The sequence below is a fragment of the Notamacropus eugenii genome, chromosome 3, assembly GCF_028372415.1.
Source record: "Notamacropus eugenii isolate mMacEug1 chromosome 3, mMacEug1.pri_v2, whole genome shotgun sequence".
NCBI classification, from domain to species: Eukaryota; Metazoa; Chordata; class Mammalia; order Diprotodontia; family Macropodidae; genus Notamacropus; species Notamacropus eugenii.
The window spans coordinates 399636808-399663370 of record NC_092874.1 but is presented as its reverse complement, the minus strand read 5'-3'; the positions used below and the strand labels follow the sequence as shown (position 1 = coordinate 399663370).

General features: G+C 36.2%; 1 protein-coding gene across 3 annotated transcripts in view; it reads left to right on the top strand.

Annotated features, from left to right (window-relative positions):
• VPS35L (VPS35 endosomal protein sorting factor like) overlaps positions 1-26563 on the top strand; it is a 114468-nt gene that overhangs the window by 35403 nt on the left and 52502 nt on the right. For all 3 annotated transcript variants that reach the window (XM_072597980.1, XM_072597981.1, XM_072597979.1), the window contains 10 exons: positions 471-518; positions 3105-3198; positions 6720-6797; positions 7627-7749; positions 14741-14787; positions 16485-16596; positions 17320-17436; positions 22398-22451; positions 23371-23451; positions 24577-24639. In XM_072597980.1, the coding sequence (XP_072454081.1) occupies positions 471-518; positions 3105-3198; positions 6720-6797; positions 7627-7749; positions 14741-14787; positions 16485-16596; positions 17320-17436; positions 22398-22451; positions 23371-23451; positions 24577-24639 (817 nt within the window). The remainder of the gene's footprint in view (positions 1-470; positions 519-3104; positions 3199-6719; positions 6798-7626; positions 7750-14740; positions 14788-16484; positions 16597-17319; positions 17437-22397; positions 22452-23370; positions 23452-24576; positions 24640-26563) is intronic.

Below are 26563 nucleotides of genomic sequence, written 5' to 3'. Positions count from 1 at the left end.
AACAGTCCTGTGTAATAAACATATAATTGGCAGCTAGGTGGTGCAGTGGATAGAATGCTGTGCTTGGAGTCAGGAAGACTCATCTTCCTGAGTTGAAATCTGGCCTCAGACAGTTTATACTCAGACACTCAGGCACTGTGTGACTCTGGGCAAGTACTTAAGCCTGTTTGCCTCAATTTCCTCATCTGTAAAATGAACTGGAGAAGGAAATGGCAAACCACTCTAGTACATTTGCCAAGAAAACCTCAGATGGTGTCATGAAGAGTTAGACATGACTGAACAACAAGAAAAACATAAAATACACAAAATGTTAGTCAACTAAATTATATATATTATTTCTAGGAGTTATAGGTAGCTAGAGTAGGAAAGTAGCAGCGTCATTTTAATTCATAAACAGTTTTGTTCTTTCCTGCTTTCCTACCAAGGGGGATATCCCATAAATATTTTTTCCTTAAACATTTTTGTTGTAGCTACGTGGAAGCAGCCATTCTGAACTGCAACAAGTTTTTGTCCAAAACGTAAGCATAACAAAAATTCTGAAGCATAGCAATTTCATTTTCATAACATTTGTTGATATTGTTATGTAGGCCATAGTTCTACTTTTAGTAATGACAAAATATTTTAGTAACATTGCCAAGTACCAAATAGATTATAAATTGAGTGCAAGAACTGTGTTTTGTACTACTTTCTATCCGCAAAGTACCTAGCACAGTACCATGCAGAGCATAGATTTTATTGATTTTATTTGTTATTCATCCTGACTGGGTTAAAGTTGGATCATGGTATGTCTGTTACAATTTTTTAAGATGATGTTTGTGCTCCAGAAACATTTATGATGCATGATACCTTCCTGGGTGGGAAACACCAGAACTATAGAATAAAGGCATCTTCAGTAAAATTGGTTTGGACCACACTGTAAGCTAAACCTGTTGATAGTGTATTCTGTATGAGAGTGAAAGACATGGACTCAATTTAAAGGAGGAGAATGGGAAAAAATAGTGCTTAAAGAGAAGAGAAGTTAAGTGCTACACGGTTGCAACGAAATTAGTAAAGTTGTGAAAGTGAGATGAGGACCCAATTAAGATATTATAGAAATAAATCTTTTACATAAGTAGTTTATTGAACAGTAACAGTTATATTTCTAGTTGGAGATAAGTGATAGAATTATACCACTGCACCAAAGACTTACAAAAAAATTTGTTTTGTGCAAAGCACTATTAGATTTGGTCAAAGTTCAGTGATTAAAAATGGGACACAAAATGTTTGATAGAAGTTAGAATATAATGATGGTAAAAGAAAGGTCTGTACAAAATGCTATACAGTTTTGTAGGGGGCGAATCTCTTTCATTTAAGGAGGTGGAGGATTAGGCAAGACTGTGGAGGAGCAGGCATCAGAGCTGGATGTTGAATGAAATGAAGTATTTCATTAGTAGTTCCAGCTTAGGGACAGGTTATAAGAATACTCCTGCAAGACAGGAGTATGGAAAAGCAAAATCCCAGTTAGGCTGGGATATTGAATTCCTGAAATGAAATAGTATGAAAGGAGCCTGGAAAAGTAGGTTGGGGCCAAATTATGAAGGGCTGTGTGCCAGGCTAATGAGTTTATATTTTTTCCTTTATTCTGGGGGGAGCAGTTAAAGGATTTTAAACTACAAATAGACACAGTCAGATCTATGCATTAGGAAGATTATTTTGGCAGCTCTATGAAGGATGGATTGTAAAGCATCTGAAAGCTAATATAATAGTCTGTCCCAGAGGTCTGGATTAAATTGGTGTCAGTGTAAATAGAAGGAAAAGGATAGATGGGAGAAAATGTTGAGATAAAATCAATAAGACTTTGCAATCTATTGGATATTGGGGATTAGGAAGGAGGGAAGAGTCAAATGTGACTCTTAACAGTGGCCTGGAGCTTTCTGGGTTAGATGATTGGAAATTTTAATGGTGCCATGAATAGAAATAGATAATTATTGTTCGAGGAGAATGAAGTGGACATGTTCAGTTTGAGGTGTTGATTGTTGGAACATTAAAGTGAACATCGTAAGAGGGCATTGTAAATGCAGGCATGGAGTCCTGGAGAGATGAGGGCAAGATAGAGAGAGGTGAGTCATTTAAATCAATAAGCATTTCTTCAGTATCTACTATGTTCTGAGCACTGTGCTAACAATACAGATGCATGATATTGCCAAAGGAGAGAGTAGAGTCTCTAAATAGAGAAGCGTCAAGGTCTGTGGATAGAGCACTGAGGGTTAATTTAGTGAATGGGGAAAGGAATATGAATGAATGAATGAAACTGAGAAGGAATAACTGAAGGGGCAGGAAGAGAACTGAGGAAGAGCTATGTTGTAGAAGCTGAAACAGGAGGGATAATCAATAGTGTCAAATACAGCTGAAAGGATACTGAGAAAAAGACCATTGGGATTTGTAATCCAGAGGTCATTTGTGTCGTTTGAGCTTTTACTTGACTGGTGCAGATGAGAGCCAAGATTACAGGGAGTTGGAGGGAATTGAACAAGTGGAGGCAAGTGAGTACAGACCAATCTTTTTTTTTTTTTTTTTTTAAATTTAGTAAAGGAGAGGGGAGAGAAGACAGTAGCTTGAAGGAGGTAACAGGGTTAAGGGGAAGGTGGTTTTTTTCCCACCTCTTGGCACAGGGAGAAAAAGTCAGTAGATGGGCCTAGGTTGAAGAGAGAGGAGGAATGATTGATAAAAACCAGGTCTTGGAAGAGACAGTTGGGGATGGGATTAAGAATACAAGTGGAATCCTACCTTACCCTCAGAGACTGGTAAGGAGGAAAGAAGGAGAAAAGATATATCATATATAGAGGTATGGAGGGAGGGAAGAAAATCTCTGCAAAACAAAACAGCGTCATCTCCTTGGGGCCAGGGTAGAGGGAAGCTTGAAAGGGGTAAAGGATGACAACAGCCCTGGGGGAGGTGGGGAACTGGTACCAAGAAACAAAAACATTGTCTTTTAAAATGATGTTATTGACCTGATTGGTGCCTAAAGTTTAAATAAGAATTCTAGATTTACATAAACAGTTAATGACTTCATTCTTAAATCTCTGTGTGTAATACTGACTTTTTTGTTCCTTTACTTCTAACAGAGGAATTTCAGAATGTCTCCCACGACTGACATGTATGATTAGAGGAATTGGCGACCCTTTGGTTTCAGTGTATGCCAGGGCATATCTGTGCAGGGTAGGCTTTGATTTAATGAGTGCTACTTAAAATGTATGTATGTGATGTTTCTTTAAATGCTCACATTTCTCTTTGTCTGTCACCTTACAAGTTATTGAAAGAACGACTTTATTAGCTACTAATTCTTGTGGATGAATTTTTAACACAAAGCACTCCTTAGGCCATGTGTGTTGTTTAAAAAATTAAAATTTCACAATAGTCTAACTTGATTAAAGAAGATCATAAAAATCAACTTTTTTCAGGGTTAATTTTTCTCAGTTCTTTCCAAGATGGAAGGCAAAAATAGAATCCTAAAGACTACATGTCATCATTAGGTTGGTTTTCATTGACACAAAAGACATTTAAAAAACCCATTGACTTTTATTTGGTGCTTTTTTGTTCATGTTGAAATAGCGACTTGGGAACAACATCATTGCTACTTGTGAAGTATGGAGACTTCCTTTAGAACAGTGTGACAAGTTGAAAATCTGTCATGGAATTGACTCTGTGCTTTACTTGTGAATCATCCTAGGGTTTCAGTTTGCCCCTCAGTTATGGGCTATGTTGATCATATAGTCCTTATTACAGTAAGAACCCTCTAGTTCTTAAAGTATTTAAATATTTCAGCTTCCATTTGAAAGTAGGATGTGTTTAGTTAGTCTCTGTCAGGTTTCTCTTGTAGTTCAGTGAACCACGTTTGCTGGTTTTAACAGCATCATTATTACCGTAATAGGTTTGTGATTTCATGGTCTGGGTAGCTCTAGTTCAATTCAACAAGCACTGATTAAGTATCTACTCTGTGACGGACTCTGTGTTGGGTGCCCAGGGTACAAGTGCAAAAGTGAAACAGCACCTGCCCTTTGAGGAGCTGATATGCTACAGACAGACATGGTAGCCCCATGTTGCCTTGGTATATAGGCTATTTCATTGGTTTCTTTGGCTAAATATATTCATTACCTGGTAGTCAATCTTTTGATGATGAGCCTCTTAGAATTTAGCTTGGCTGGGTCTTGGACAGTAACTGTCTATCAAGGCCATGTTCTGAACCATTGCAGCTTGATGGGACCTTCTCCAACATATATTTTGTTCCATAGCCTTTGAAAACCCAGGGTCACTGTTAAGCCAAGTAGAGATATCACAGTAATGGTGATGTCAACATAATTCATTTTTAAAACAAACTTAATGATTGATGAGATCCTGGTGAACATTAAGATACTTTGAGAACAAAGCTATATAGTTTATGTTATAAAATCAGATAGATTTAAGTCTATAGGTTTTGCTTTTGTCTTTTTCCAGGATATACTGCAGTCCTGGAGTAAGTGTGTTCTCTTAACTGGTCACAAGAAATCAGATAATCACAACAATTGCTCTCAGAATAAATGAAATACCTGTTTTAAAGGAGACCTTTAAAAAATTTTTTTAATACTGACAATAGACGACACAAATAGTCATTTTAGGACTGGGATTTTTTTTCCCTTTTATGATATATCCATATATCTCCACACACTTAAAGCATGTGATATGTTTTAATAACCTACTCAGGAATGTCATGCAGACACAATGTTTTCCCCAAGGCTGCCAAGTTTTGAATTTATTAAGAATCAAACAATCCCTTAATCGGTCAACATTTACTTAGCACTTACGTGTAAAGGCATATTATTATGTGTAAAGGCATATTATTACGTGTAGTAGGCAGTTTATCACAGTAAGCTAATATATTTAAAATGACTCTTGTACCTTAATGCTGTTTCTTGCTTATGAAAAAATCAACTAGATGAGGGGAAAAACCTTGTTCTTCCAGATTTGTTTTATCTTAAAGAAAGAAATGAGGAAAGCTAGGAGGTGATAATATTACACACAAAGTATCTTTTAGTAATCAGCGGTGGCTGTAACTTTAAAATGTTGCCTCTCAGGAGTGAGAGACTAAATGGTGATAAAGAATGGATCCTGCTTTTGATAATGCTCTAATAAATCAAGGACATGTATAAATTCCCCACATTGTGTGGATATAAAGGCTTTTTAATATTAAGAGTGTAAATGATAGCTCATTATGAACTGGGGAATAATTTGAGACAAATGTAGAAAGCCATAGTATGGGAGATGAACATACTAACAGTGCTGTATGAGGGGAAAGTGATCCTCGCCCCAAAACAGAGGCCACGTTACTCATTTGCTTTCCTTGGAAAGAAACAAACAAAAGATTTGAGTGGGTAGCATGGGGGGTAGGTATGGGGATGGGACTGGGAAGCTATTTATAAAAGGAAAGTATGATTAACTTTTCTTCTTGAGTCATATCTGCTTCTCCTTTTCTTGTGCTGCTTGGCCACAGTTCCTTTCTTTACTGCTGATGATGCCTAACAGATAATTATTCCCTCTTCTATGGTATGATTAAGTCAAATTCGAAACAGTCAAAGTACAATGCAACTCAATGTAATGTTTCTCTTTATATACTTTTATTCATTGTTCTTACCGTTCAACATTTAGTTGATCTTGATGATCAACCTTTCTTGGATAAATCAAAGTGCTTTACAGGCTGTCTCACTAAGCTTCCTAGCTTTCTGTTGTTTCTGTTGAACATTCTTGTTTCACAGAAGTTATTTTTGTTGTTGCATTTTAGTGATAAAGCTGGAATTTTCAAATTGCTTTGATTCACAACTTTATCTGCTACTTTTATGTGGCATGATCTCAATTTCATGTAGGTTTTTCAATATGCCACTTCTGCTTTTTTATCCCACACCTTTTCACATGTGTTCTAGCACACATTTATTACATACTCTAATTAATTAGCTTATCTCTCCAACTACAAATGTGAAACAGCTGTTTTAAGTAACTGATTCTTGTAATTACTGGGTTTATACTGTAATATGCTTCACAATATGCTTTATGCTGAACGTTATTTTTTAAAAAGTAAAAATTTACTTCTTCAGTGACGATTCTGCAAGGAGCTAATTAGGTGTAACAGATGGAATTAATTTAATATTTAAAGTGATCTTAAATTCCACCAAAATAGTACAATGCCTTGTCTTAGCATGGAGGTAGCTCACAAAGCCTGTACTATTTAAGTGCAAACTCTGGCTGATTGTACCAAGCAAGAAAAACTTTGATTGTGAGACTGGGTATAGACTGTTAGAAGACCAGTTTAGATATTTTTCCGTAGAATTAATCTCAGAAATTTGACTTCTAGGAGGTGGTTAGATTTTTTTGGGGGGGGGGGGGGGGCGGAGTTGGGTGGGAAAGAAAGGGATTGCTATGGCAGTCCATTTAGGTAGGCTGCTAAGGTCTACCAAGGTTTGTAGTTTACATCTGTGGAGGAAGTAATCACAGCAATGAAACATTAAAGTAGAACTTGTAATGAAGATCTCTCTTGGTTGATTGGTTATCTTCTTACAAATGAGAGACATTTGTTGTACTTTCTGTAGAGGGAGAGAATATCATAGACAAATGAAGCAGTGTATTCTACTTTGGAGTTCTCCTTAGATGTCTGTTTGTAAATATCAACTGCTGGGAAGCTCAAAGATAATTTCACTTTGATGTGTCTGTAGGTTGGGATGGAAGTGGCTCCACATCTTAAAGAAAGTCTAAATAAGAACTTTTTTGATTTCCTCCTTACATTTAAACAGGTAAGAAAACTTAAAAAAACAAACTCTTCTTAATGGGTCAATTATATGACAAACTTATTCTTATTAATCCAATTTTGTCTTTCAAGATGAAAATTCTTTATAGACTTTAAATTGAGTTTATGCTGAGAAACTGTGCAACCATCTATTATTGGCAATTAAAATGTATTGCTTATACTGACCAGGTATTGATTATTAAAAATGTATTTGTTAGCAGGAAAAATCTCCAGTTGATTAGTTTTTTCCTTAGCATCTTCAGTCTGTTGTTATCTGTTAACTAGTTTTGCAGTATATATTTCCAAATCAGATGAGCTAAATGAGGTTGGAAGTTTTGGGCATATTTTTTTCTAGCTTTAACAACCTGAGGAATATGCATAAATATCCATATAAATATGCATTATTCATTGATTAATTTTTCTCTTTGATTTATTAATGTTCTATTCAGAAAAGCAATGCGTATGGGTATATGTGTCTGTACCTACACATAGATATTTATATTGTGTAGCTGTTCAGTCATGTCTGACTGTCCACTGGGTTTTCTTGGTAAAGATACTGGAGTGGTTTGCCACTTCTGTCTCCAGTGAACTAAGGCAGAGGTTAAGTGACTTGCCTAGGGTCACACAGCTAGGAAGTATCTGAGGTGAGATTTGAACTCCAATCTTCCTGACTCCATGGCTTAGTCTCTATCCACTGAGCCATCGGGGTGCCCCATGTACCTATTAATGTACACAAATACATTTATCTTTATACTTCCATATATATTTATTTAATTAATATGAAAATGTTTATATATAAATATATAATTTTTTTTGTGTGTATGTGTCTCCTTTAGATTCATGGGGATATAGTTCAGAATCAGTTGGTGGTACAAGGTGTGGAGATTCCATTGTATCTTACTTTGTACTCTCCTGCTATTGATTGGATTTTGCAGTGTATTGCTTATCATGCTCCTGAGGTAATTTTCTTGTACAAATACTTTAAAATGAAAGTTTATAGGTAATATACTTTAATTATTTTAACTGGATTTTTTATCTGAAGAAGGTATATTGTCAAAATCACCTTCATACATCTTCTTTGAAGCATTTTTAATACTTTGTGCTGGATTCAGGATTTGGGGTTATATTTGTCACAAGAATGATATGGCAATTGAAAGTAATTTAAATATTTTGATATTTAAATTTATATAATTTAAATGAAGATGTTCCTATATTGAAATGGTGAGTTTCCCCTAATTCTGGGGTAAATGAAGGTCAAAATTATAATAAGTATCAAGAAGTAAACTTACCTTAGTTTCTTTCTTATTTAATACTGAGCAGAACTGACAAGAGTCTAATGTAAGAAATCTCTTGAGAAGAGTCAGGTCATAGATTTTGTGAGGAAAGGTTCCTTGCCACACAACCTTCCCCAACCACCTCACCCTGAAGTGTTCTCTCCTCCATTTGAATACCCAAAGTATTTATCATCACCACCACCAATGTGACAGTTATGTAGGATTTTTGTGGCATTTATGCTGTTGTCTTGAATATTATTTAAATCCTATTTTTATCTAACTTTTCGTGTGCTGTCTTATTTTGGGAACTTAGTAATGAATCTCTTGTGACTAGAATATATCTTAGACTTCTTATCTGACCTCTAGCATCTAGATCTAGCATCTCATCCCAGCATCTAGCATAGTATATAGTATCTAGCCTTGCTCATATAGGTGCCCAATAAATATTTATTTAATTGAATTATTATATTTGGTCATTCTGAACTGAAGATTATTTTAGAGTATAGTACACATTAGTCCTCATCGGTTTTCATTCCTTGAATTTGAACAGAGTTTTAGGTTTTTGAAGATTTTACAATGGAGAAAGATGGCAGTCTTGCATGTTCAGTAGGGCACTTAAGGTCTGGGAATAGTGATAGGTGTTTTTGAAAACCAGGGAATTTTGTTTCCTGTACACTTTAAGGAAGAACAAATTGGCATAATTTATTCTATGAATAATTCAGCATCTACTATTTATGAAGCACTGTGGAATTTTAGAAAAGACAGTCATTGCCCTTGCATGGTTTATAGACATACTAGTAAGAAAACATACATAAACCCAAGTAATTATATTACATGGTAAATTGTGAAAATAAAGTGAAAGAGGTACACAGTGTTAAGTTAATACATAGGTAGAAAGAAGTCACTTTTGGATGGGGAGGATAAAAGAAGGCTTGTTGGAGGATTAAAAAGAACAATGCCACAATTTTTACCTTAAGCCTGAGTATTCAGTGGGAGCTAGAAATCTTTCCTGGGAGAGAGTTGTCTAGGAAATCATTCATATTCTAGAGTGATTAAAAATTACATCTTTGAATTATAATAAACTCTGATTGTCAGGGTCATTTGACTCTTGCTTGACTCCAAGACCAGAACTTTATCCACTATGCCAACTTGCTGGCTTAAAGACAGGGACTGATGATGGCGGAGTAGAAGCATGGTCCTGCTTGAACTCTCCCCCCAAAGCCCTTAAAATACCTGCAAAAAATGACTAAACAAATTCTAGAGCAGCAGAAGTCACAAAATGACAGAGTGAAACAGATTCCAGCCCAAGACAACCTGGAAGGCTGATAGGAAGAGTCTATTGCACAGGGCTTGAAGCGGAGTATAGCCCAGTGTAGGCTGCAGCACAGACAGGACTGGAACAGGCTTCAGGGTGCTGAATCACAGGCTACTGTTGTGGTTTCCAGATTTCTCAATCCAGAAATGCCAAAGACAGCTTCAAAGGTCAATGAGAAAGCTCTTTCACCTGGGTGAGAGGGGAACTTGGTCTAGCCTCAGCCCCAGGATGATAGCAGCCACTGCTACCTCTGTAGCCACTTCTGGAGCTCTCAGCCTACAGACAGTGGGGGGATTGAGTGGCTGAGCTAGGTCTCAGTCAAGAGTGGCAGTCCTGGGGTGAGGAAGAGCACTAGCATGGTATAACTGGTGGTGGTTGTGCAAAGGGACTCTTACTCACAGTTCCAGGGCAGAAAAGAGTGCTTCTGGTTGCTCACAAACCAGAGTATAGACCAGGGGAGGAGTAACACCTCTCCCTTGATCATGCTACCATGGAGGAATTGAGAATTTACAGGCTCCTAGAGATATCTTAGAGAACAGCTACACAAAACCCCTGAAGCCTGATGTGTAGTATATCCTCCACTTGACAAAGGGCTAAAAAGTCAAGTAATTGGCCAAGAAAATGCCCAAAAGGGGGAAAAAGAAGACTATAGGAAAGTACTTTCATAGTGAAAAGGTATTTTCTTCCATCCTTTCGGATGAGGAAGATCAAAGCATACAGCCAGAGGAAGACCAAAGCATGCAACCAGAGGAAGAGAGCAAGATCAAAGATCCTACATACAAAGCCTCCCAAAAATATATGAAATGGTCTCAGACCATGGAAGAGCTCAAAAATGACTTTGAAATTCAAGTAAGAGAGGTAGAGGAAAAATTGGGAAGAGAAATGAGAGCAATGCAAGAAAATCATAAAGAATGAGTCAATAGCTTGCTAAAGGAGACCCCGAAAATGCTGAAGAAAATAACACCTTTAAAAAAATAGACTAACCCAAATGGCAAAAGAGGTCCAAAAGGCCAGTGAGGAGAAGAATGTTTTAAAGAGCAGAATTATCCAAATGGAAAAGGAGGTCCAAAAGCTCACTGAAGAAAATAGTTCTTTAAAAATTAGGATGGAACAGACGGAAGCTAACGACTTCATGAGAAATCAAGAAATCATAAAACAAAACCAAAAGAATGAAAAAATAGAAGACAGTGTGAGATATCTCATTGGAAAAACAACTGACCTGGAAAATAGATCCAGGAGAGATAATTTAAAAATTATTGATCTGCCTGAAAGCCATGATCCAAAAAAGAGCCTGAACATTGTCTTTCAAGAAATTATCAAGGAAAACTGCCATGATATTCTAGAACCAGAGAGTAAAATAGAAATCAAAAGAATTTACTGATCATCCCCCGAAAGAGACCCCAAAATGAAAACTCCTAGGAATGTTGTAGTCAAATTCCAGGACTCCCAGGTCAAGAAGAAAATATTATAAGCAGCCAGAAAGAAATAATTTAAGTACTGTAGAAATACAGTCAGGATAACAAGATCTAGCAGCTTCTCCATTAAGGGATCGAAGGGCTTGGAATATGATATTCTGGAGAGCAGAGGAGCTAGGATTAAAACCAAGAATCACCTACCAAGCAAAACTAAGGGTAATCCTTCAGAGGAAAAAAAAGGGATATTTAAGGAAATAAAATTGAAAAGAAGAATTAGGGAACATTTCATGAAGCCAAAACAAATGTTTTATCATATGAATAATTCTCTTCAGGCTTATCTGTTTTATAAATTCAAATCTGGGGGATCATATTTTTCTTCAAGTGGATGTATATCTACATTATTTAAATAGATTCAGCTTCAGCTTGACCTACTTTTCCTTTTTGGTATTAAATTAAATTCAATAGATATTTATTAAGTGTCTGCTATGTACACAGTACTATGTGAAGTTCTAAAGACCCAGAGGCAAAAAAAAAAAAAAAGTCCCTGTCTTTTTTTAATATATAATTTATTTATTTTTTCAGTTTTCAACATTCACTTCCACAAGAATTTGAATTACAAATATTTTCCCTAGTGCCCCATCTACTCCTTTCCCCAGTCTATCCTCCCTTCTATCACCCCCCTTTTTCCTGTAGGGCAAAAGATATTTCTATACCCCACTGCCTGTGCATCATATTTCCTAGTTGTATCCAAAAAACAGTTTTTAACAATCATTTTTAAAGCTTTGAGTTCCTTATTTTCTCCCTCCCCACCCACCATCACTGAGGAAATAAGCAGTTTGATATAGGTCATACATATGTAGCCGTGCAAAACACTTCCATAACAGTTATGTTGTGAAAGACTAACCACTTTTCCCTCTGTACTATCCTGCCTTCCAATTATTCCATTCTCTCCTTTGACCTATCCCTTCACAATAGTGTTTACTTCTGAATATCCCTTTCCCCAGTTTGCTGTCCCTTCTATTATTTTCCCACTTCTATCTCCTTCTCCCCTGCCTTCGTGGAGGGTAAAATAGATTTCCATATCCAATTGAGTGTGTGTTATTCCCTCTTTAAGCCAAATCCCATCAGAGTAAGGCTCATTCATTCCCATTCATCTCTCCCCTCTTCCCCTCCATTGTAAAAGCTCTTTCTTGCCTCTTTTATGTGAGATGATTTGCTACATTCTACCTCTCTCTCTCTTACTCCTAGTACATTCTACTCTACAGTAAGTTTTATATTTTGGGTATTTTTCCTTCATATTCAGTTCACCCTTTGCCCTCTGTCTATGTACATATATATGATACGTCTACCCTATGATACAGTCTTAAAGAGAGAGATAAGAATTTTAATGAATTGACCAATCAATTTCTGTTATGTTGAAGTCATGTTGTAAATTTGAATTTTAAAGTCACATAAAAGCAAATCAAAGCATATTTTTGACAAAGAATTAGCTTGTATTGTTGCAGCATACATGACCTTTATTTTTCTCTTAGGCCCACACTTCTCTGATTAGCTTTAAAAAATTATATATATATGAAATTAAAACTCATCATTTTACATAATGTGTATGTAATTTATGTTGAAAATAATAAATTTTGTGAAATATTGGTTGCATTAACTCTAGTTTTGTAAAAATGAGATTGACTCTTTTCTTTAGGTCATTGCCCCTAACCTCTCTGTCTCACTTGCAGAAATATTAAATGACATTATCTTATTTGTTAAGTTTATTTTTCATTGTTATATTTGTGCAGGTATTGTAAAAAGTCACTGCAAGTCTGTTAACATTATGTACAATATTTGGAAAGTTAAAGTTTACAGTGAAATGTTATAAGATAGTGGCAATAGCTTCCCCCCCTATATTTTGGGATTTGTTTTCACATGCTCTGTGCCCCTTCTGAGCCTATCCAAATATGTAGTCTATAGCACATATTGGCCAAACTGCAAGTTTTGCAGTGGTTAATCACTGCCAAGAGACTTCCTTATAGTTTGTATTAAGCTAGTATTCATCTTGTGCCTGCCAAAGACAATCAACTTTGTCATCTTTTCAAATGGAGGATTTTTGGCAAATGTGCCTACAATCAGACATAGTTTTTTGGCTACGTTTATCCTTAGAGATATTTGTATTTCCAGAAAGAATTCAAAAGCTTTCACAACCCTTTAGTGGGATATATTCTATGTACATCCACATTTTATTCAAAATTTCAAAAGCGTCTTCTATTTGTGGCCAAAATGATTTGAATTGCCCAATATACTCTTTTAGAAGTGATGTGCCAAATCTTCATTTATTCACTTCCCCTTAGGGGATAGCAAGGAAACTTCCAGGGTACTACCTTTCCTTTCTAATCAGAGCTCCCTAGAAGCTAGTTGGAGTGCTTCTGGAGTGCTTGTTTCAAATTCATATACTTCTAGTAGAGGTCACATTTTAAAGTTAATCTGTCCTTCTTGGGCACAGGGGGTTTCCCTAGGGGTACACTGAAGCTCACGGAGTAAGGGGTGGGAATGGCCTGGCTATTGGAGGTCACCTTCTCACTTTGTGTTGCACTGGAGCATGAGTAGGCTCAGCCACTGGTGGACCCTCATCCACTGGTGCAAGTGGTGGTTAATCTGCACTGGCATCTGCTGGTTCCCCTGACTGTGCCTAGGCACCCAGGGGGGTCCTGGTGTTGATGACTGCCCATTATACTACCCTGGGGTTTAGGATCTCCACTGGTCCGCTGAGGTAGAATTTGCTGCTGGCTTGCCAGGGTGCTTCCTGTCCTATACTGGTCCCTGTCAACCACAGCAAGAGGGACCTTACCTGTTAATCCCCCTAGCCTCACAACCTAAAAGACTACTGCACTCCATCTTTCTGCTGGCTCCACTGTTCCTGGATTTTTCCTGGGGTGGTGTTTTCTGGATTTTTCAAGGTCAATGAGAGCTGCTTACTACTTACTCTGCCATCTTGGCTCCCAGAAGTCTAGAAGTCACATTTTAAAAGGGTGGGGAACCAGCGGCCTCAAGGTCATATGTGTCTCTCTGGGTCTTCAAGTATGGCCCTTTGACTGAATCCAAACTTCACAGAATAAATGCCCTCAGTAAAAGGATTTTTTCTGTAAAGTTTAGACTCAGTCAAAAGGCTGTACCAAAGGAGCTAGAAGGCCCCATGTGGTCTTAGGACCACAGATTCCTCACCCCTGTTTTAGAGCCCTAGCCTTAGTTAATCTCAGGTAAAAACCAGATTGTTTGGTGTTATGTAAGAGTCAGCTGAGGATGAGAAGTAGGACTTAGGGAAGTATAGTAGGAAGGAGGTAAATCTTTTGATCTGTGATGTATGTAAAGGTATCTACTCCTTTTCAATCTAGTTCAACAAATATTTATTGATTATTGGCATTACAGGCAATTTCCCTTATTTCGTATTTGCTTAGGGTGAGTCTTGGCACCACCATTCAAGTTATTTTTCCATTTTCCTGGTGGCTTCCCTTAGACTCTTCCCTTAGAAGATGCTTTTCTTTCTTTTTTTTTTTAAGTGACTGTTTTGATTTTGATTGTCTTAAGGGCTTTTTTCAAATATTCAACAATCATTTGTTATGAGTCTCCTCTGAGTTAGGTACTCTTCAAAACTATTGGTTATCAAAATGTATACAGAAGAAGTTTTTCCACAGAGTACTATGTGGAATTGGCATCCAGTTAATTTTTCCCTTGGTTTAGGTTATGGGGAGAATTGTGGAAGGAGGTCAGTGGGAGGAGTAGGGTGGGAAAAGAGAAAGCATCAAATGAGAGAAGGATAGTAATTTTTTTTTTCTGAAAAAGAGACTTAGGATTTCATAGTTTAATTACATTTAGAATACCTAATTACACTAGAACTTTACTGTAAACAATGGTGCATTTGGTTAACTCATCTCTAAACTTTGATTAAATATTCACCTAGGTTCTGCTTACTGAGATGATGGAAAGGTGTAAGAAACTAGGGAACAAGTAAGTATTCTATCATTCCTAGAAGACTGAAATTGAAAACTGAATTGAAGACTGAATCTTCTGTTCTGGGATAGTTAGGTCTACTCGTACACATACTTGTAGAAGGCCCATTTGAAACTCTCATCTGGTCAACCAGAAGCTGTTTTCCAGATTGCTACTTTAGAGGGGATAAGCAATCATTCTTACCTCACTTAGCTAGAAAAGGAAATCATTAATTCAGAAGCTTAACTTTTTCTTCCTACTTAATCAAGAGAGATGCATAGAGGCAACTGCTTTTTCATGGAGAGTAGAGAGAATAAGAAAGTATGGCTCCTATACTTGTCTTGTGTTTTGGTTATTTGCTGTCTTTAGAAAAACTTTTTGCTCTGTTTTATGTAGCTGTACAGTCTAATTCAACAGTCATTTAATGAGCACCCACTGTCCTGCTCCTAGGTGCTGTTGGGGATAAATGAGAAGTGTTAGATATGAGCCTTGACTCCAGGAACTGACTGTCTGGTTGGGGACACAAGGATTAAACATGTTAAACAGAAAATAGTACATAATACAGTCTATGATTAAGTGCCACACTGTGTGGTCTAAAGACAGTAAGTGTTCTGGATCAGAGCAGGGAAAGGGATTAAGACTGTGCCAGTCATTTTCATTGATATGAGTCTCAGATGAGGGAATGCTCTCCTCCAGTGCAGACTAGCACCTTCTCTACAACTTAGTCTTAGAGAGCTCTGTAGTGCACAGAAATATTAAGTGAGTTGCCCAGAACCACAGAGCTTTGTGGCTAACTCTATCCACCATGCCTTGTTTTCTTTCATTGGAGTAGGGAGAGATCAAAATAAATGTAAATGGAAGTCCTGGTTTTTTCTCTGCCAGTCCTTAAACAGAGTCTGCTGTTGTTGCCAGTAAATATGACTGAAGGTCATATGACTCCTCGAAACCTTAATTTCTCTGAAATCTTTGAAAAACATGTAAATAATATTTCCACTTTATATAAACTGAAACAGAGGGAAATTAATGGCACAAGTTCGCATAGTAATGTGAAGTCATGGTCAAAGTAAGACTTTGATGAAAAATGCTATCTGTAAACTAACCAATTTATTTTATACAGTTATATGTACTGTGTGTATAATTGTTTATAGGTTTTATTTCAATAATATTGTTTTGATAAATTCCACTATGAATGTAGGGTGTTCTCAAGGGAAGGACTTATTCCCATGTACTATATGATTTTGATTAAAATTTTTGTAAGTTTGAAAATGTGTTAGTTGGCATCTTTAAAAACATGGGAAGGATCAAATATGCTGGTAGGGAGCAGGGGAAAAATTATGAGACATTTATTTAGTTTCCTTGTCACCATGGATTTATTTGGTTCTTTACATATATAGAAATCATATTTTTTAGTAGCAATAAGGTAAGGTGAATAGAAATTGGAAATGGAAACTAGTTTAATGTTTACTTGTGTCTTTGCTTGAATATTATATAAACAATAAGTTGCCTTTTTTTCCTCAAGCTATGGGCAATGTTGTCATTAGATTTTTTTTTATTTGTATACTGACCCTCTGAAAGCATGTTCTTCTCCTAAATTGCTTTTTTTTTTAAGCTTTCATTAAATTGCTGTCAGTTATCTAGTAAAGCTCTGTAAATTGTAAATTAAAATGGCTTTCATTGATGGGAAGCAACGCTGATTGGTGTAATGTTTCTTGCAGTGCTTTGCTGTTGAATTCTGTGATGTCAGCATTCAGAGCTGAGTTTATTGCTACGAGGTCTATGGATTTTATTGGCATGATTAAAGAGTGTGATGAGTCTGGATTCCCCAAGGTAGGCGTTTGACTTAATGTTCACTGAGAGAACAGATAAGCAGTGTTTAGTTGATAGCTCACAAGGGAGAGAATCAGATGTTTTAGGTCATGTAGTACAAGAAGAATACAAATGTAGCATTTATTCCTGTGAAAAAAGGTGAAAGATGATTTAGAGATTGATATTGTTGTACAACATGTAATTGCTGTACATCAGACATTCTAGTCCTAAATTTTCTGAAAAAACTCTCCATGAAATAGTTTTAATAGACTTGGGTCCTAGATTTATTTTTTTTCTTGCAACAAACCTGTGTAGCTTTTATTTATTTAGAAAATGTTCTACCAGGGAGTAATCCTGAATGACTATCCATAGAATATTTTATCTAATAAAGCAGAAGGAAATATGGTGCTAGCTTTTTTAAAGTTTCTTACAGTTTAACCCATGAGATTTAGAAATAGACATTCAAAACAATAACCTTGGGAGTTATTAATTTTATTACCTCTTTTAAAAACCTTACATGTCTGATTTAAAATCGTAAGATTTAGAGAGGGAAGGGTGACCCTAGCATCTAGTTCCTTATTTATACTGGTCAGAAAACAGGTTCGGAGGGGACAACTTTCTACGGTTTCATGGGAAGTAAATAGAGCTGGGATTTGGGCTTAGTTCATCTGACTCCTAAGCCAGTATTTCTTTCATTGTGTCACTGTCCACCAAAAGTAACAGGATGATTTGATGTTTCCTCAGCATCTTCTTTTTCGCTCATTGGGGTTAAATTTAGCTTTGGCTGATCCTCCTGAGAGTGATCGACTTCAGATATTGAATGAAGCTTGGAAAGTTATCACTAAATTGAAGAATCCACAGGTGGGTTACTAGTCAAAACATCAAATCTGCTTTTAACTACGTAATGCAGCATGTGTACATTTTTTTCATGAAAAGATAAAAAGTTATTTGCATTTCTGTTTTTAGTAGAAGTTCAAACCTTTAATTATTCTTGAGCTCATTGTGCAGGTCTGTTATCTTGGCAGATGTTTATTTGATTTGTGCCTATCCTATACCCTATGCTGTAAAGCCATGAAAGCTCTAAAAAGTATAAGAATATATATGATTAAAGGCTTTAAAGAACTTCAGTTTTTCCTAAAGTATCACAAAGCAATTTTTTTTTGTTTACTAATTTTAAAAAAGCCAACATGAAAGTATATATTTAGATTGAATAGGTTCAAACCATTTTCAGTAGGAAATTTCAGGTTCCCAGCCCCTACATAAAAACAGAAAAACCTCTGAATTCTGATTTCAAATTCCAGAATCATTACAGTAGGTAGATTGATCTTGATTTCTAGAAGAGTGTATGTGATGTTCATCTTTACTTTATGATTTTGGGTTAGCTAATCTTAGCTGTTTAGATTTCAAGGTATTTATTTCTTCCTAGCACTAACCCTGCAATTTATGTAGCTGCCCATTAGGTGAATGGTAATCTGTAGATTAAGGATTTGTGGACCATCTAGCTAGGTTTTTCCCACCTGTGGGTAACTGAATATAAATTAGTTTGCAATCTAGTCAGTTGTACTTTTCTATAAACATTTATTAAAATAACAAGAATATATATATATATATATATATATATATACATATATATATATATATATATATACACATATATAATTACCAAGTACTCTCATTTGTATAACATTTTCTGAATTCTATAATATAGATTTTCTTTAAGAATTAGATGAGGATGAGATTTGGTACTGCTGGCTAAGAGGACTTTTTTTTTTTAAAGGCTGGGTTTGTCTATTTCATCCAGGCTAGAAGTGCAGGCCAGATTCCACTACTGAATGACATTGGAGCTTTGACTCATTCAATTTTTGACTTGGGCTGCCTCTTTAAGTAACCTGGTGAGCCCTTGGGGCTCACCTTATTGATATTAGACTTAGTATGGACACCTGATTGGCTTAATCTGCTGCAGTTCAGAACTTCCTAGCTCATGAGATTTGCCAACCTCAGCATCCCTGGTAGGTGGGATTAGAGGGTTGTAGCATCCTACCTAGTGAGAGAGAACTTTTAAGCAAACAAGTGATAAAGGAGAGTATACAACATAAAGCAGATAATTTTGACTACCAAATGTAAAAAGCTTTTGTATGAAAAAAATTAATGAAGAAAGAACTGGAAGAGAAATGGTAAAGCAGGAAAAATATTTGCCTCACAGGAAGTCTGACTTAAAAAATATATAAGAAATTCACACAAATATTTAACACAGATTAATTTCTTAATAAATAAGTGATGAAAAGATACAACTTCCTCCCTCTTTCCTCCTTCCCTCCTATTTTCCTTTCTTCCCTCTCTTCTCCATCTTTTCTTTCCTTCTTTGTGTTTTCCACCACCTTTATTTCCTTTTCTCCTATCCAGCAAGCCAGCCTTTATATCAAGGAATAAAAAAATAAAGGGGAAAAAAGCAGTTCTGTACATCATTGGAGTCTGACAGTATAAGTATGTTCTATAGTCATATCCCTGCACATAGCAAAGAAGAGAGGGAGGTACATTTTCTCATCTCTGAGGCCAAACTTGGTTAGATATGATTACACAGTATTAAAATTTGTTCTTTTTGGATTTAGACTGTTATATTTTGACAGAGACACTTTATTCCAGTTGGGCCCAGGAGGCCTTTCCATCTTCCTTACAAGACCTCTTTCAGCTCTGAACCTATGCACAGGTTTAGTCTGGAGGGCAGGGAGCCTGACCATCTAGAAAAAACGTTAGGCTCATTTCCTTGCATAATTTGTGTCTTTACAACTCCACAATGGCACCCTGAGGAAAATTACTCAAACATTTTGGCTCATGTCTAGGGATTCCCCAAAGTGAGGAGTAGGAGTAGAAAGGTACTTAATGTACAGTGTAGATCAAGTATAGGACAGCTATTTATGTTCTCTACACAAAAGAAATGCTTAATGAACTTAAGACCTACAGTGCACATTGGCATAAAAATTAAACAAGCAGTAGCAGTAATATATCTACTGTTAAGTTTTCTCAGGAGACTGATATTTAAAGACCTACAGTGCACATTGGCATAAAAATTAAACAAGCAGTAGCAGTAATATATCTACTGTTAAGTTTTCTCAGGAGACTGATATTTAAAATATCAGGGTAATGAGTAGACATTTTACATTTTACCTCAGATTTGTTAATATTCAGACATTTTTCTCCAGGTCCATGTCTTCTGGTGAGCAAGGCCAGGGCTTGGTCTCATCCTCCTGTCAATGGTTGTCTACTCCTTCAAGAAATACTATGGTGAATGTAGAGGATACCTCCCATAGTCCATCTAGCACCAGATGAGGATCCTAGGGACTCTCAGACTCACAAGATTGCTTTTAAGGCTGGACATGCCTATCTTAGGATGACTACATGCTCATACATGCTCAAGGAAGAAAACACAAGGCTGACAAAGCACCAGGATCTCAAAGGGCCCAGGCTTAGCTCACTTAGTTGAGCCTCCTGCATTGTGGGAGCAGTTGCCATGCTGCCAGGGTAGAGAAGGCCACCCCTGTCTTATCCCTCTTAGGATGTCTCAGAATTATATGATGCCACCTGGAGGAAGAGAATGAGCCTGAAGTTGTCTTTTCTTTTTAACTTCACACCCTGTACCAATGGTCTCCAGGTGGCAAGAGGATCAGAGGACTACCACTGACAGTTTGCTAAATGACCTTGAGAAAACACTCTCGAAATCATTAATAGTAAAAAAAAATGCAAATTAAGACAACTCTGAGATTTTACTTCACTCCATGTAAATTGTCAAAGATGGAAAAAAAAGACAAAAACAGTGTCAGGAGGGCTATGGGCAGACACACACATTGCTGGGTAGAGCTATGAAATGAGTTCACTTGGTCTAGATCTCACATTGAAATTATGTAATAAGTGTGTCTAAACTCTTCAACCTCTTTGACCCAGAAATTCCACTATTGGAAATCTATCCCAAGGAAGTCAGACAGAAGCTGTGGTATAATACATGCCCCAATATTTGTAGCAGCATTCTTTGTGGTAGCACAAAATTGGAAACCATACAGGTACCTCTTGGTAGGGAAATGGTTAAAAATTCTGTGGTGTGTTATTGTAATGGAATATGTCATACAGGAAGAAATGATGAAAGCGAGGAATGGAGAAAAACCTAAGATTTGTTTGAACTGAGGATACAGGTCAAAATAAGCGGAGCTAAGAGAACAGTATATATAAATGGGAATACTACATAAAGGAAATTGAATTCTGAGGAGTGGAAAAACCACTAATGTTACCTGAGAAGAGATAATGAAATGTATTTCTTGCCTTAAGGCAAGGGTAGGGGTCTATTAGGAGAAAATACTGTCTACATTTTCAGACACAAACTGCATAGAATGTTTTTGCTTAAATATTTTCTTTGTTACAAGGAAGGGTTAAGTATTAAAGGGGTATGTGTGTGTGTGTGTGTGAAATTACTATGGTGTAAAGACAAAAGTCATAAAATGTGTTTTTAAAAAGAAAATTAAAAAATTTTTAAAATTTTTAAAATTTAAAAAATTTCCTTCATCAAACTTCAGCTGTTAACAACCCCTCTGTAGTTCTGGTTCTGTCTCAGGTAGAGGAAAACAACATTCATTGAATTTTACTTTTTATTTAGTTAGAAGCGGTCCTGGATATGTTCCTGGTTCTGTCTCTATAGGGCTTTGGAACAACTGTGGCATCAAATGTCCCATATTGGCAGCTTTCTCGAGTCTTTTATCTCAATTAGACCTTTGAATTTTAAGCCTTTATTTCTATGTTTTCCAACCTTTTAGAACAAGTCTTCAACTACCTGCTTATCAAAGAGAAAGTATTTATTTGTCTTTTTAACATTTCCAGTTATTTCCTGAAATATAATATTCTCTACTCATTTTTTAAAAAGTGAGATTAAAAACATTTTCTTCAGTGTTTCCTTTCTCTTCCAGTGTTAAAAAGAAAAAGAGAAAGATATGTTGAGTTATATATCACATTTTCTTGTGACTGTCTTTCTAATCATACATTTCCTTGTAAGCAGCCTTACTAAATTCAGTTAAATCCTTGTTCCAGAAGAGAGTTGAAATTTCCAGTTAGTTTTTTTTTTTTTACTAAACTCTGTGAGTTTCTTTTATAGCAAAAACTCAATGACTCAAACTTCTTAAAATATGAGAGCCTCCTCTCACATTTTAAACACATTACAGAGATGGGTGGATTTCTCTGCAATGCTAAGAGGAAGATTCATCCAATTCTTGAAAGATGGACATCTGTTCTATGTAATAAAAGCACCAAATTCCAAATTATTTGCTGAGATGCTCATGTTTTTAAAATTTTCTTTTAAAAAATACATTTTATTAAGGCTTTCAGTATTGAAAAGAATGAACAGTACCCAAACATTTAGGGTTTTGTAGAATCACATCTTGAAAGGGGTTAGGTAATAAATAACACTGTAAATCTATTCACATATTTGTATATATGTAAATCAGATGTTTTATAAAAGGTTCTAAAAATAGAATTTGGCAGTAGGCCACATACATGTTGTAACTGTTTATAAATAAATTGAGGAAATAAGACATTCACATAAAAAGGAAACTGGCAGCAATACAAGGCATTATGTAAGTACTGAAATGGTAGGTTCAGAGTCATAGGAGTTCACACGAGGAAAAATATATCATAGGCTAGCGCTTCTTATGTCATTCTAAACTGTTTTGTGTATCAGAAAACATAAGTAGGTTTCATGTTTGATTGGATATTGCTACTAAATTAATTGAATCTCACTTTTGTAGCCAGTGCTTATTACAAAAATAATTTACTTTTTCTTGTAGGACTATATTAATTGTGCTGAAGTATGGGTAGAATATACGTGTAGGCATTTTACGGTATGTCACTATCCTGAAATTTTATGAAAAACATTTTCCCCTATTTTAAAAAGAGGTATGCATGCTTTTCCATAGTAAAAAAAGTTATATGAGTTCATTGTTTTTTGTATATAATTGTTATGTTAACATAAGTAGTACTTTATGACAATTCAAAATGACAAGCATTTATTGAGCATCTTACTATGTGCCTGTCCTAGTGCTAGGCACTGATAAAAAACTGAAAATATTGTCTCTTCCTTCAAGAAGCTTATATCCTGCTGGGAAAAACAACATGAGTGCTTACATGTAAACATGAAATATGTATAATGTAGATAGCAAGTAATTTTGGAGGGAGGCACCAGCAGCTAGAGGGATTTTGTAGGAGGTGGCACTTAAGCTGAACCTTGAATGAAGTTAGTAATTCCAAGAGGTGGGGGTGAGGGAGGAAAACATACTTGGGTTGGCCCAAGGGAGACCCTGTACCCTTCATGGAGATAGGCGATGGAATGTTGAATTGGGAAGTCAGAAAGGAGGTCACTTTGGCTCAGAGTATGTGATGAGGAGAAATGTGAAATCAGTCAGGAAAGATAGGTTAGAGCGTAATTGTTAAGGGCTTTAAATGTAAGGCAGAGGAATATGGTCTTTTTTTATATTACTCCTGAAAATAAGCATGACATTCATCAGAATCTTTGAAAATGGGATTAGAATTGGTTTTTTGGGAGAGAAGCTAAATTGTTTGGTTAGGAATATCTTTCCAGATTGTTTCCAGGAAATACACTTACACAAGTGGCATGATTTGCATTTATTCTCTTAAATTTGAGCTTGGAAGTACATTTGGGGCAAAATGAGTTATGGGTTCCATAAATACATGTCCTTTCATCAGCAAAATTTCCACAAACTGTTTTTCACAGTGTTTTGGGTTTAATTTTTCCCCAAATAGAAACGGGAGGTTAATACTGTTTTAGCAGATGTCATCAAACACATGACTCCTGATCGGGCATTTGAAGATGCATATCCACAGGTAACGGAATTTTCTCTTATTTCAGCTTTGTTAAATTTCGTCTTGTACAAATGAATTAAATATTAGTTATGAAATTACTTGCTTACTATGTTTTATTCAGAACTAGAAAACTTTTGTAGGTCAGGAGTTAATATGGCCCAGAATTTGTTGTCTGAGATTGATTTTGAACTTGAATGAATAAGAGGCAGGATGGAAGGTATAATAGAGAGTAGATCAGTTATGGGCTGGCCTAAATGACCTTTGAGGGGCAGCTAGATAATGCAGTAGATAGAGTGCTGGGCTTGGAATTAGGAAGACTGTTCCAAGATACTTACTAGCTGTGTGACCTGGGCAAGTCACTTCACTTGGTTAGTCTCAGTTTCCTCATCTAGAAAATGAGCTGGAGAAGGAAATGGCAGACTGCTGCAGTATCTTGGCCGAGAAAATTCCAAATGAAATCACAAAAAGTTGGACATACTAAAGTGACTGAACAATAACACAGATGACCTTTGAGATTGGTTCCCATTTAAAGGATTCTGTTAGCATTTTTGTTTCAAATAATTGTCCATTATCTTGCCAAAAAGGTCAAACCAAATAACTTGAGCTCTTAAGCAGCTGAACTTTCTGATAATGAACTAATGAGGGTTTTGTTATAGTGTTTTGTTCTGGTCCTTTTCCTTTCTATCCAGAATTTATTGATTTATTCTTTAATTTAAATCCCCCTCTCCCCAATGAATAAAAATTGTTTTTCTCTTGCTCTCACCCTCTGCTCCCCATATTAGGAAAGTAAAGCTTAGATTTATTTTTTAAAATTAGCTTTCCAGAGATGTCCTGGGATTAGTCTACATTCAGTCCAGTTTTCTGCCATCTTTTGGGTCTATTGTCTTGTACAAACAGAATTGTTATTTACAATTTTGACCCTGAGAATCATTGTAGCATCCTGTAGTATAAAATGTTACTATTTTCATTGTTTATTTTAAAAGAATTTTCAATGATAACAGTTGAAATAAGAAGAAACAACTGATTCCTTGAGTCAAATCCTTTTATATCCAAAAATGATTTCTTTTATTTCCAAATTAAAAATACGTGTTTTATACATATATGTTATGTGTCTATTAAATAAAATGTGTACATTTTATTTTTTAGCTTCATTCAATAATTAAGAAAGTTATCGCCTACTTTCATGATTTTTCAGTTCTTTTCTCAGTGGTAAGTGAGCATTTAAAATCATTTGTGTGTGTGTGCATGTGCATGCATGTGTATTCATGTGCATGTGTGTGTATTCATGTGCATGCGTGCACATGCTTACGTGTGTATGAATGTGGATGTATCTAGCAATGTCTTGAAACTCTGAAATATCTTCTTAACTTCCTAAAAAGTAGTTTTGATGAGGGATAGAAGGGGTGGGGTGAGACCCCCACAAAGACTGGAGTACCAGGGGCAGGTCTCCTGGAATGAATTTACAGACCCAAGTATTCTTGAGGTTGAGGTAAAGATTTATTACGCTTTTCAGTGGGCAAGAGTTCTTAGGGAACCTGTAACCTTACAGGGGTATAGGTAAAGTTTATATAGGATATTCTATAGGAACGTGCCAAATATGTAAATTAGGTGATTCAGGGCAGGATTAGGGAGTGGTTAATTCTTAAAGTAACATGTACTTTTTTTATCTACTGCACAGGTATTTTACCCAGAGTTCATCAGGAAATAGCTCAAGGGGGAGCTATATGAAAGTGTGGTTTTAGAGCTAAACCATCACTAAGTCAAATAGCAGTCAGGGTTGACTCAGGAATACCAGGTTGCTCTCATCAGTGTCTTGTTAGACAAGATAAACATAAGGGAGTATATGTATGTTTAAGTCTAGGATGCGTATGATTGGTCAGTGAGTAGTAAATGTCATTATGACCCAATGCACAGCCAGTTCAGTCAGTACACAGCTGGTTCAGACTAATAAGTTCTATAGGTACAGCTGGCTGCTGTAGCAGGAAGCGAGATAATGCTTGTTGCTGGGGCAGGCTGTGTCCTTGGGCTGGGGAGAAACTGCCTGGGATGGTATTTTGAGGCTAGGGAGAAATGTGATTTTTAGAGAGAAATGTGATTGGGGCTGAAGCACACGCACCCAAGTGCCCCGTCAATTTCACTTTTTCTTGTGCTGCTATAGTTTGTTTTGGTTATAGTGGACTAAATGAACTCTAATTCTTATGTTATTTGCAGGAAAACTGCATTATTAGGATTTTCCTAATTAGGACTGACTCTAGGCAGAATGGAAAAGGAGGAAAGTTTGTTTTGATCTCTTCCTACTTTCGTTTCATGCTTGTCTTCCCCTTTCTTCTGTGTCCATTTCCCCCAGAGGTATCTAGGTAGCTTCTTCCCTACTCAGAAGTATCTAGATAGTTTCCTTTCTGTTCAGAATTTCACTATGACGTCAGACTCGAGCTCCTACTCTTGAAGAAATGCTCCCTTATCTCTTAAATGACCTTTCCACAAACTGCTGTTTCTTTGAGTCCTTGATCTTTGGTTGTTCTAGGGAATTCCCTCATCGAAATGAATTTTCCCTCATGTGTGAATTCTTAACCTGTTAACTGTTCTCTAGGGCAGGGGTTGTTAGAAATTTCAAGAGATGGGGGACAGTGTTTGAACCTGGATGGGGAAAAAAGTTATCTTTATATTTATAAACCTCTCACTAAAATTTAACTTTTTCTTCAGTTTTAAAAATTGAATTTTATTTGCAGTTTTGAATTATGTTCCTCTCCATCCATTGAAAAAGCAAGAAAAACAAAACTCTTATAAATATGTGTAGCCAAGCAAAACAAATTCCTACGTTAGCCATGTCCAAAAAATATGGCTTTAAATCTGCACTCTGAGTCCATCATTTCTATCTAGAGGGGGTGGATAGAATGTTTCATCTTGAGGCCTCTGGAGTTGTGGTTGGTCACTTGTCTTGATCAGAGTTCTTAGGTCTTAATTATGCATTTTTTAAAAAGATTATATTCTCCAAAAAGTTCCATTGATTTCACCAAGACTCCCACTGACTTTGTGTCACTGACACAAAGAAGATCCAGAACTCTGACCTTAGAATATGGAATGAATAAATTAATCGGCAAGCATTTAATGAACCCTACCTTGTGTTCAATTT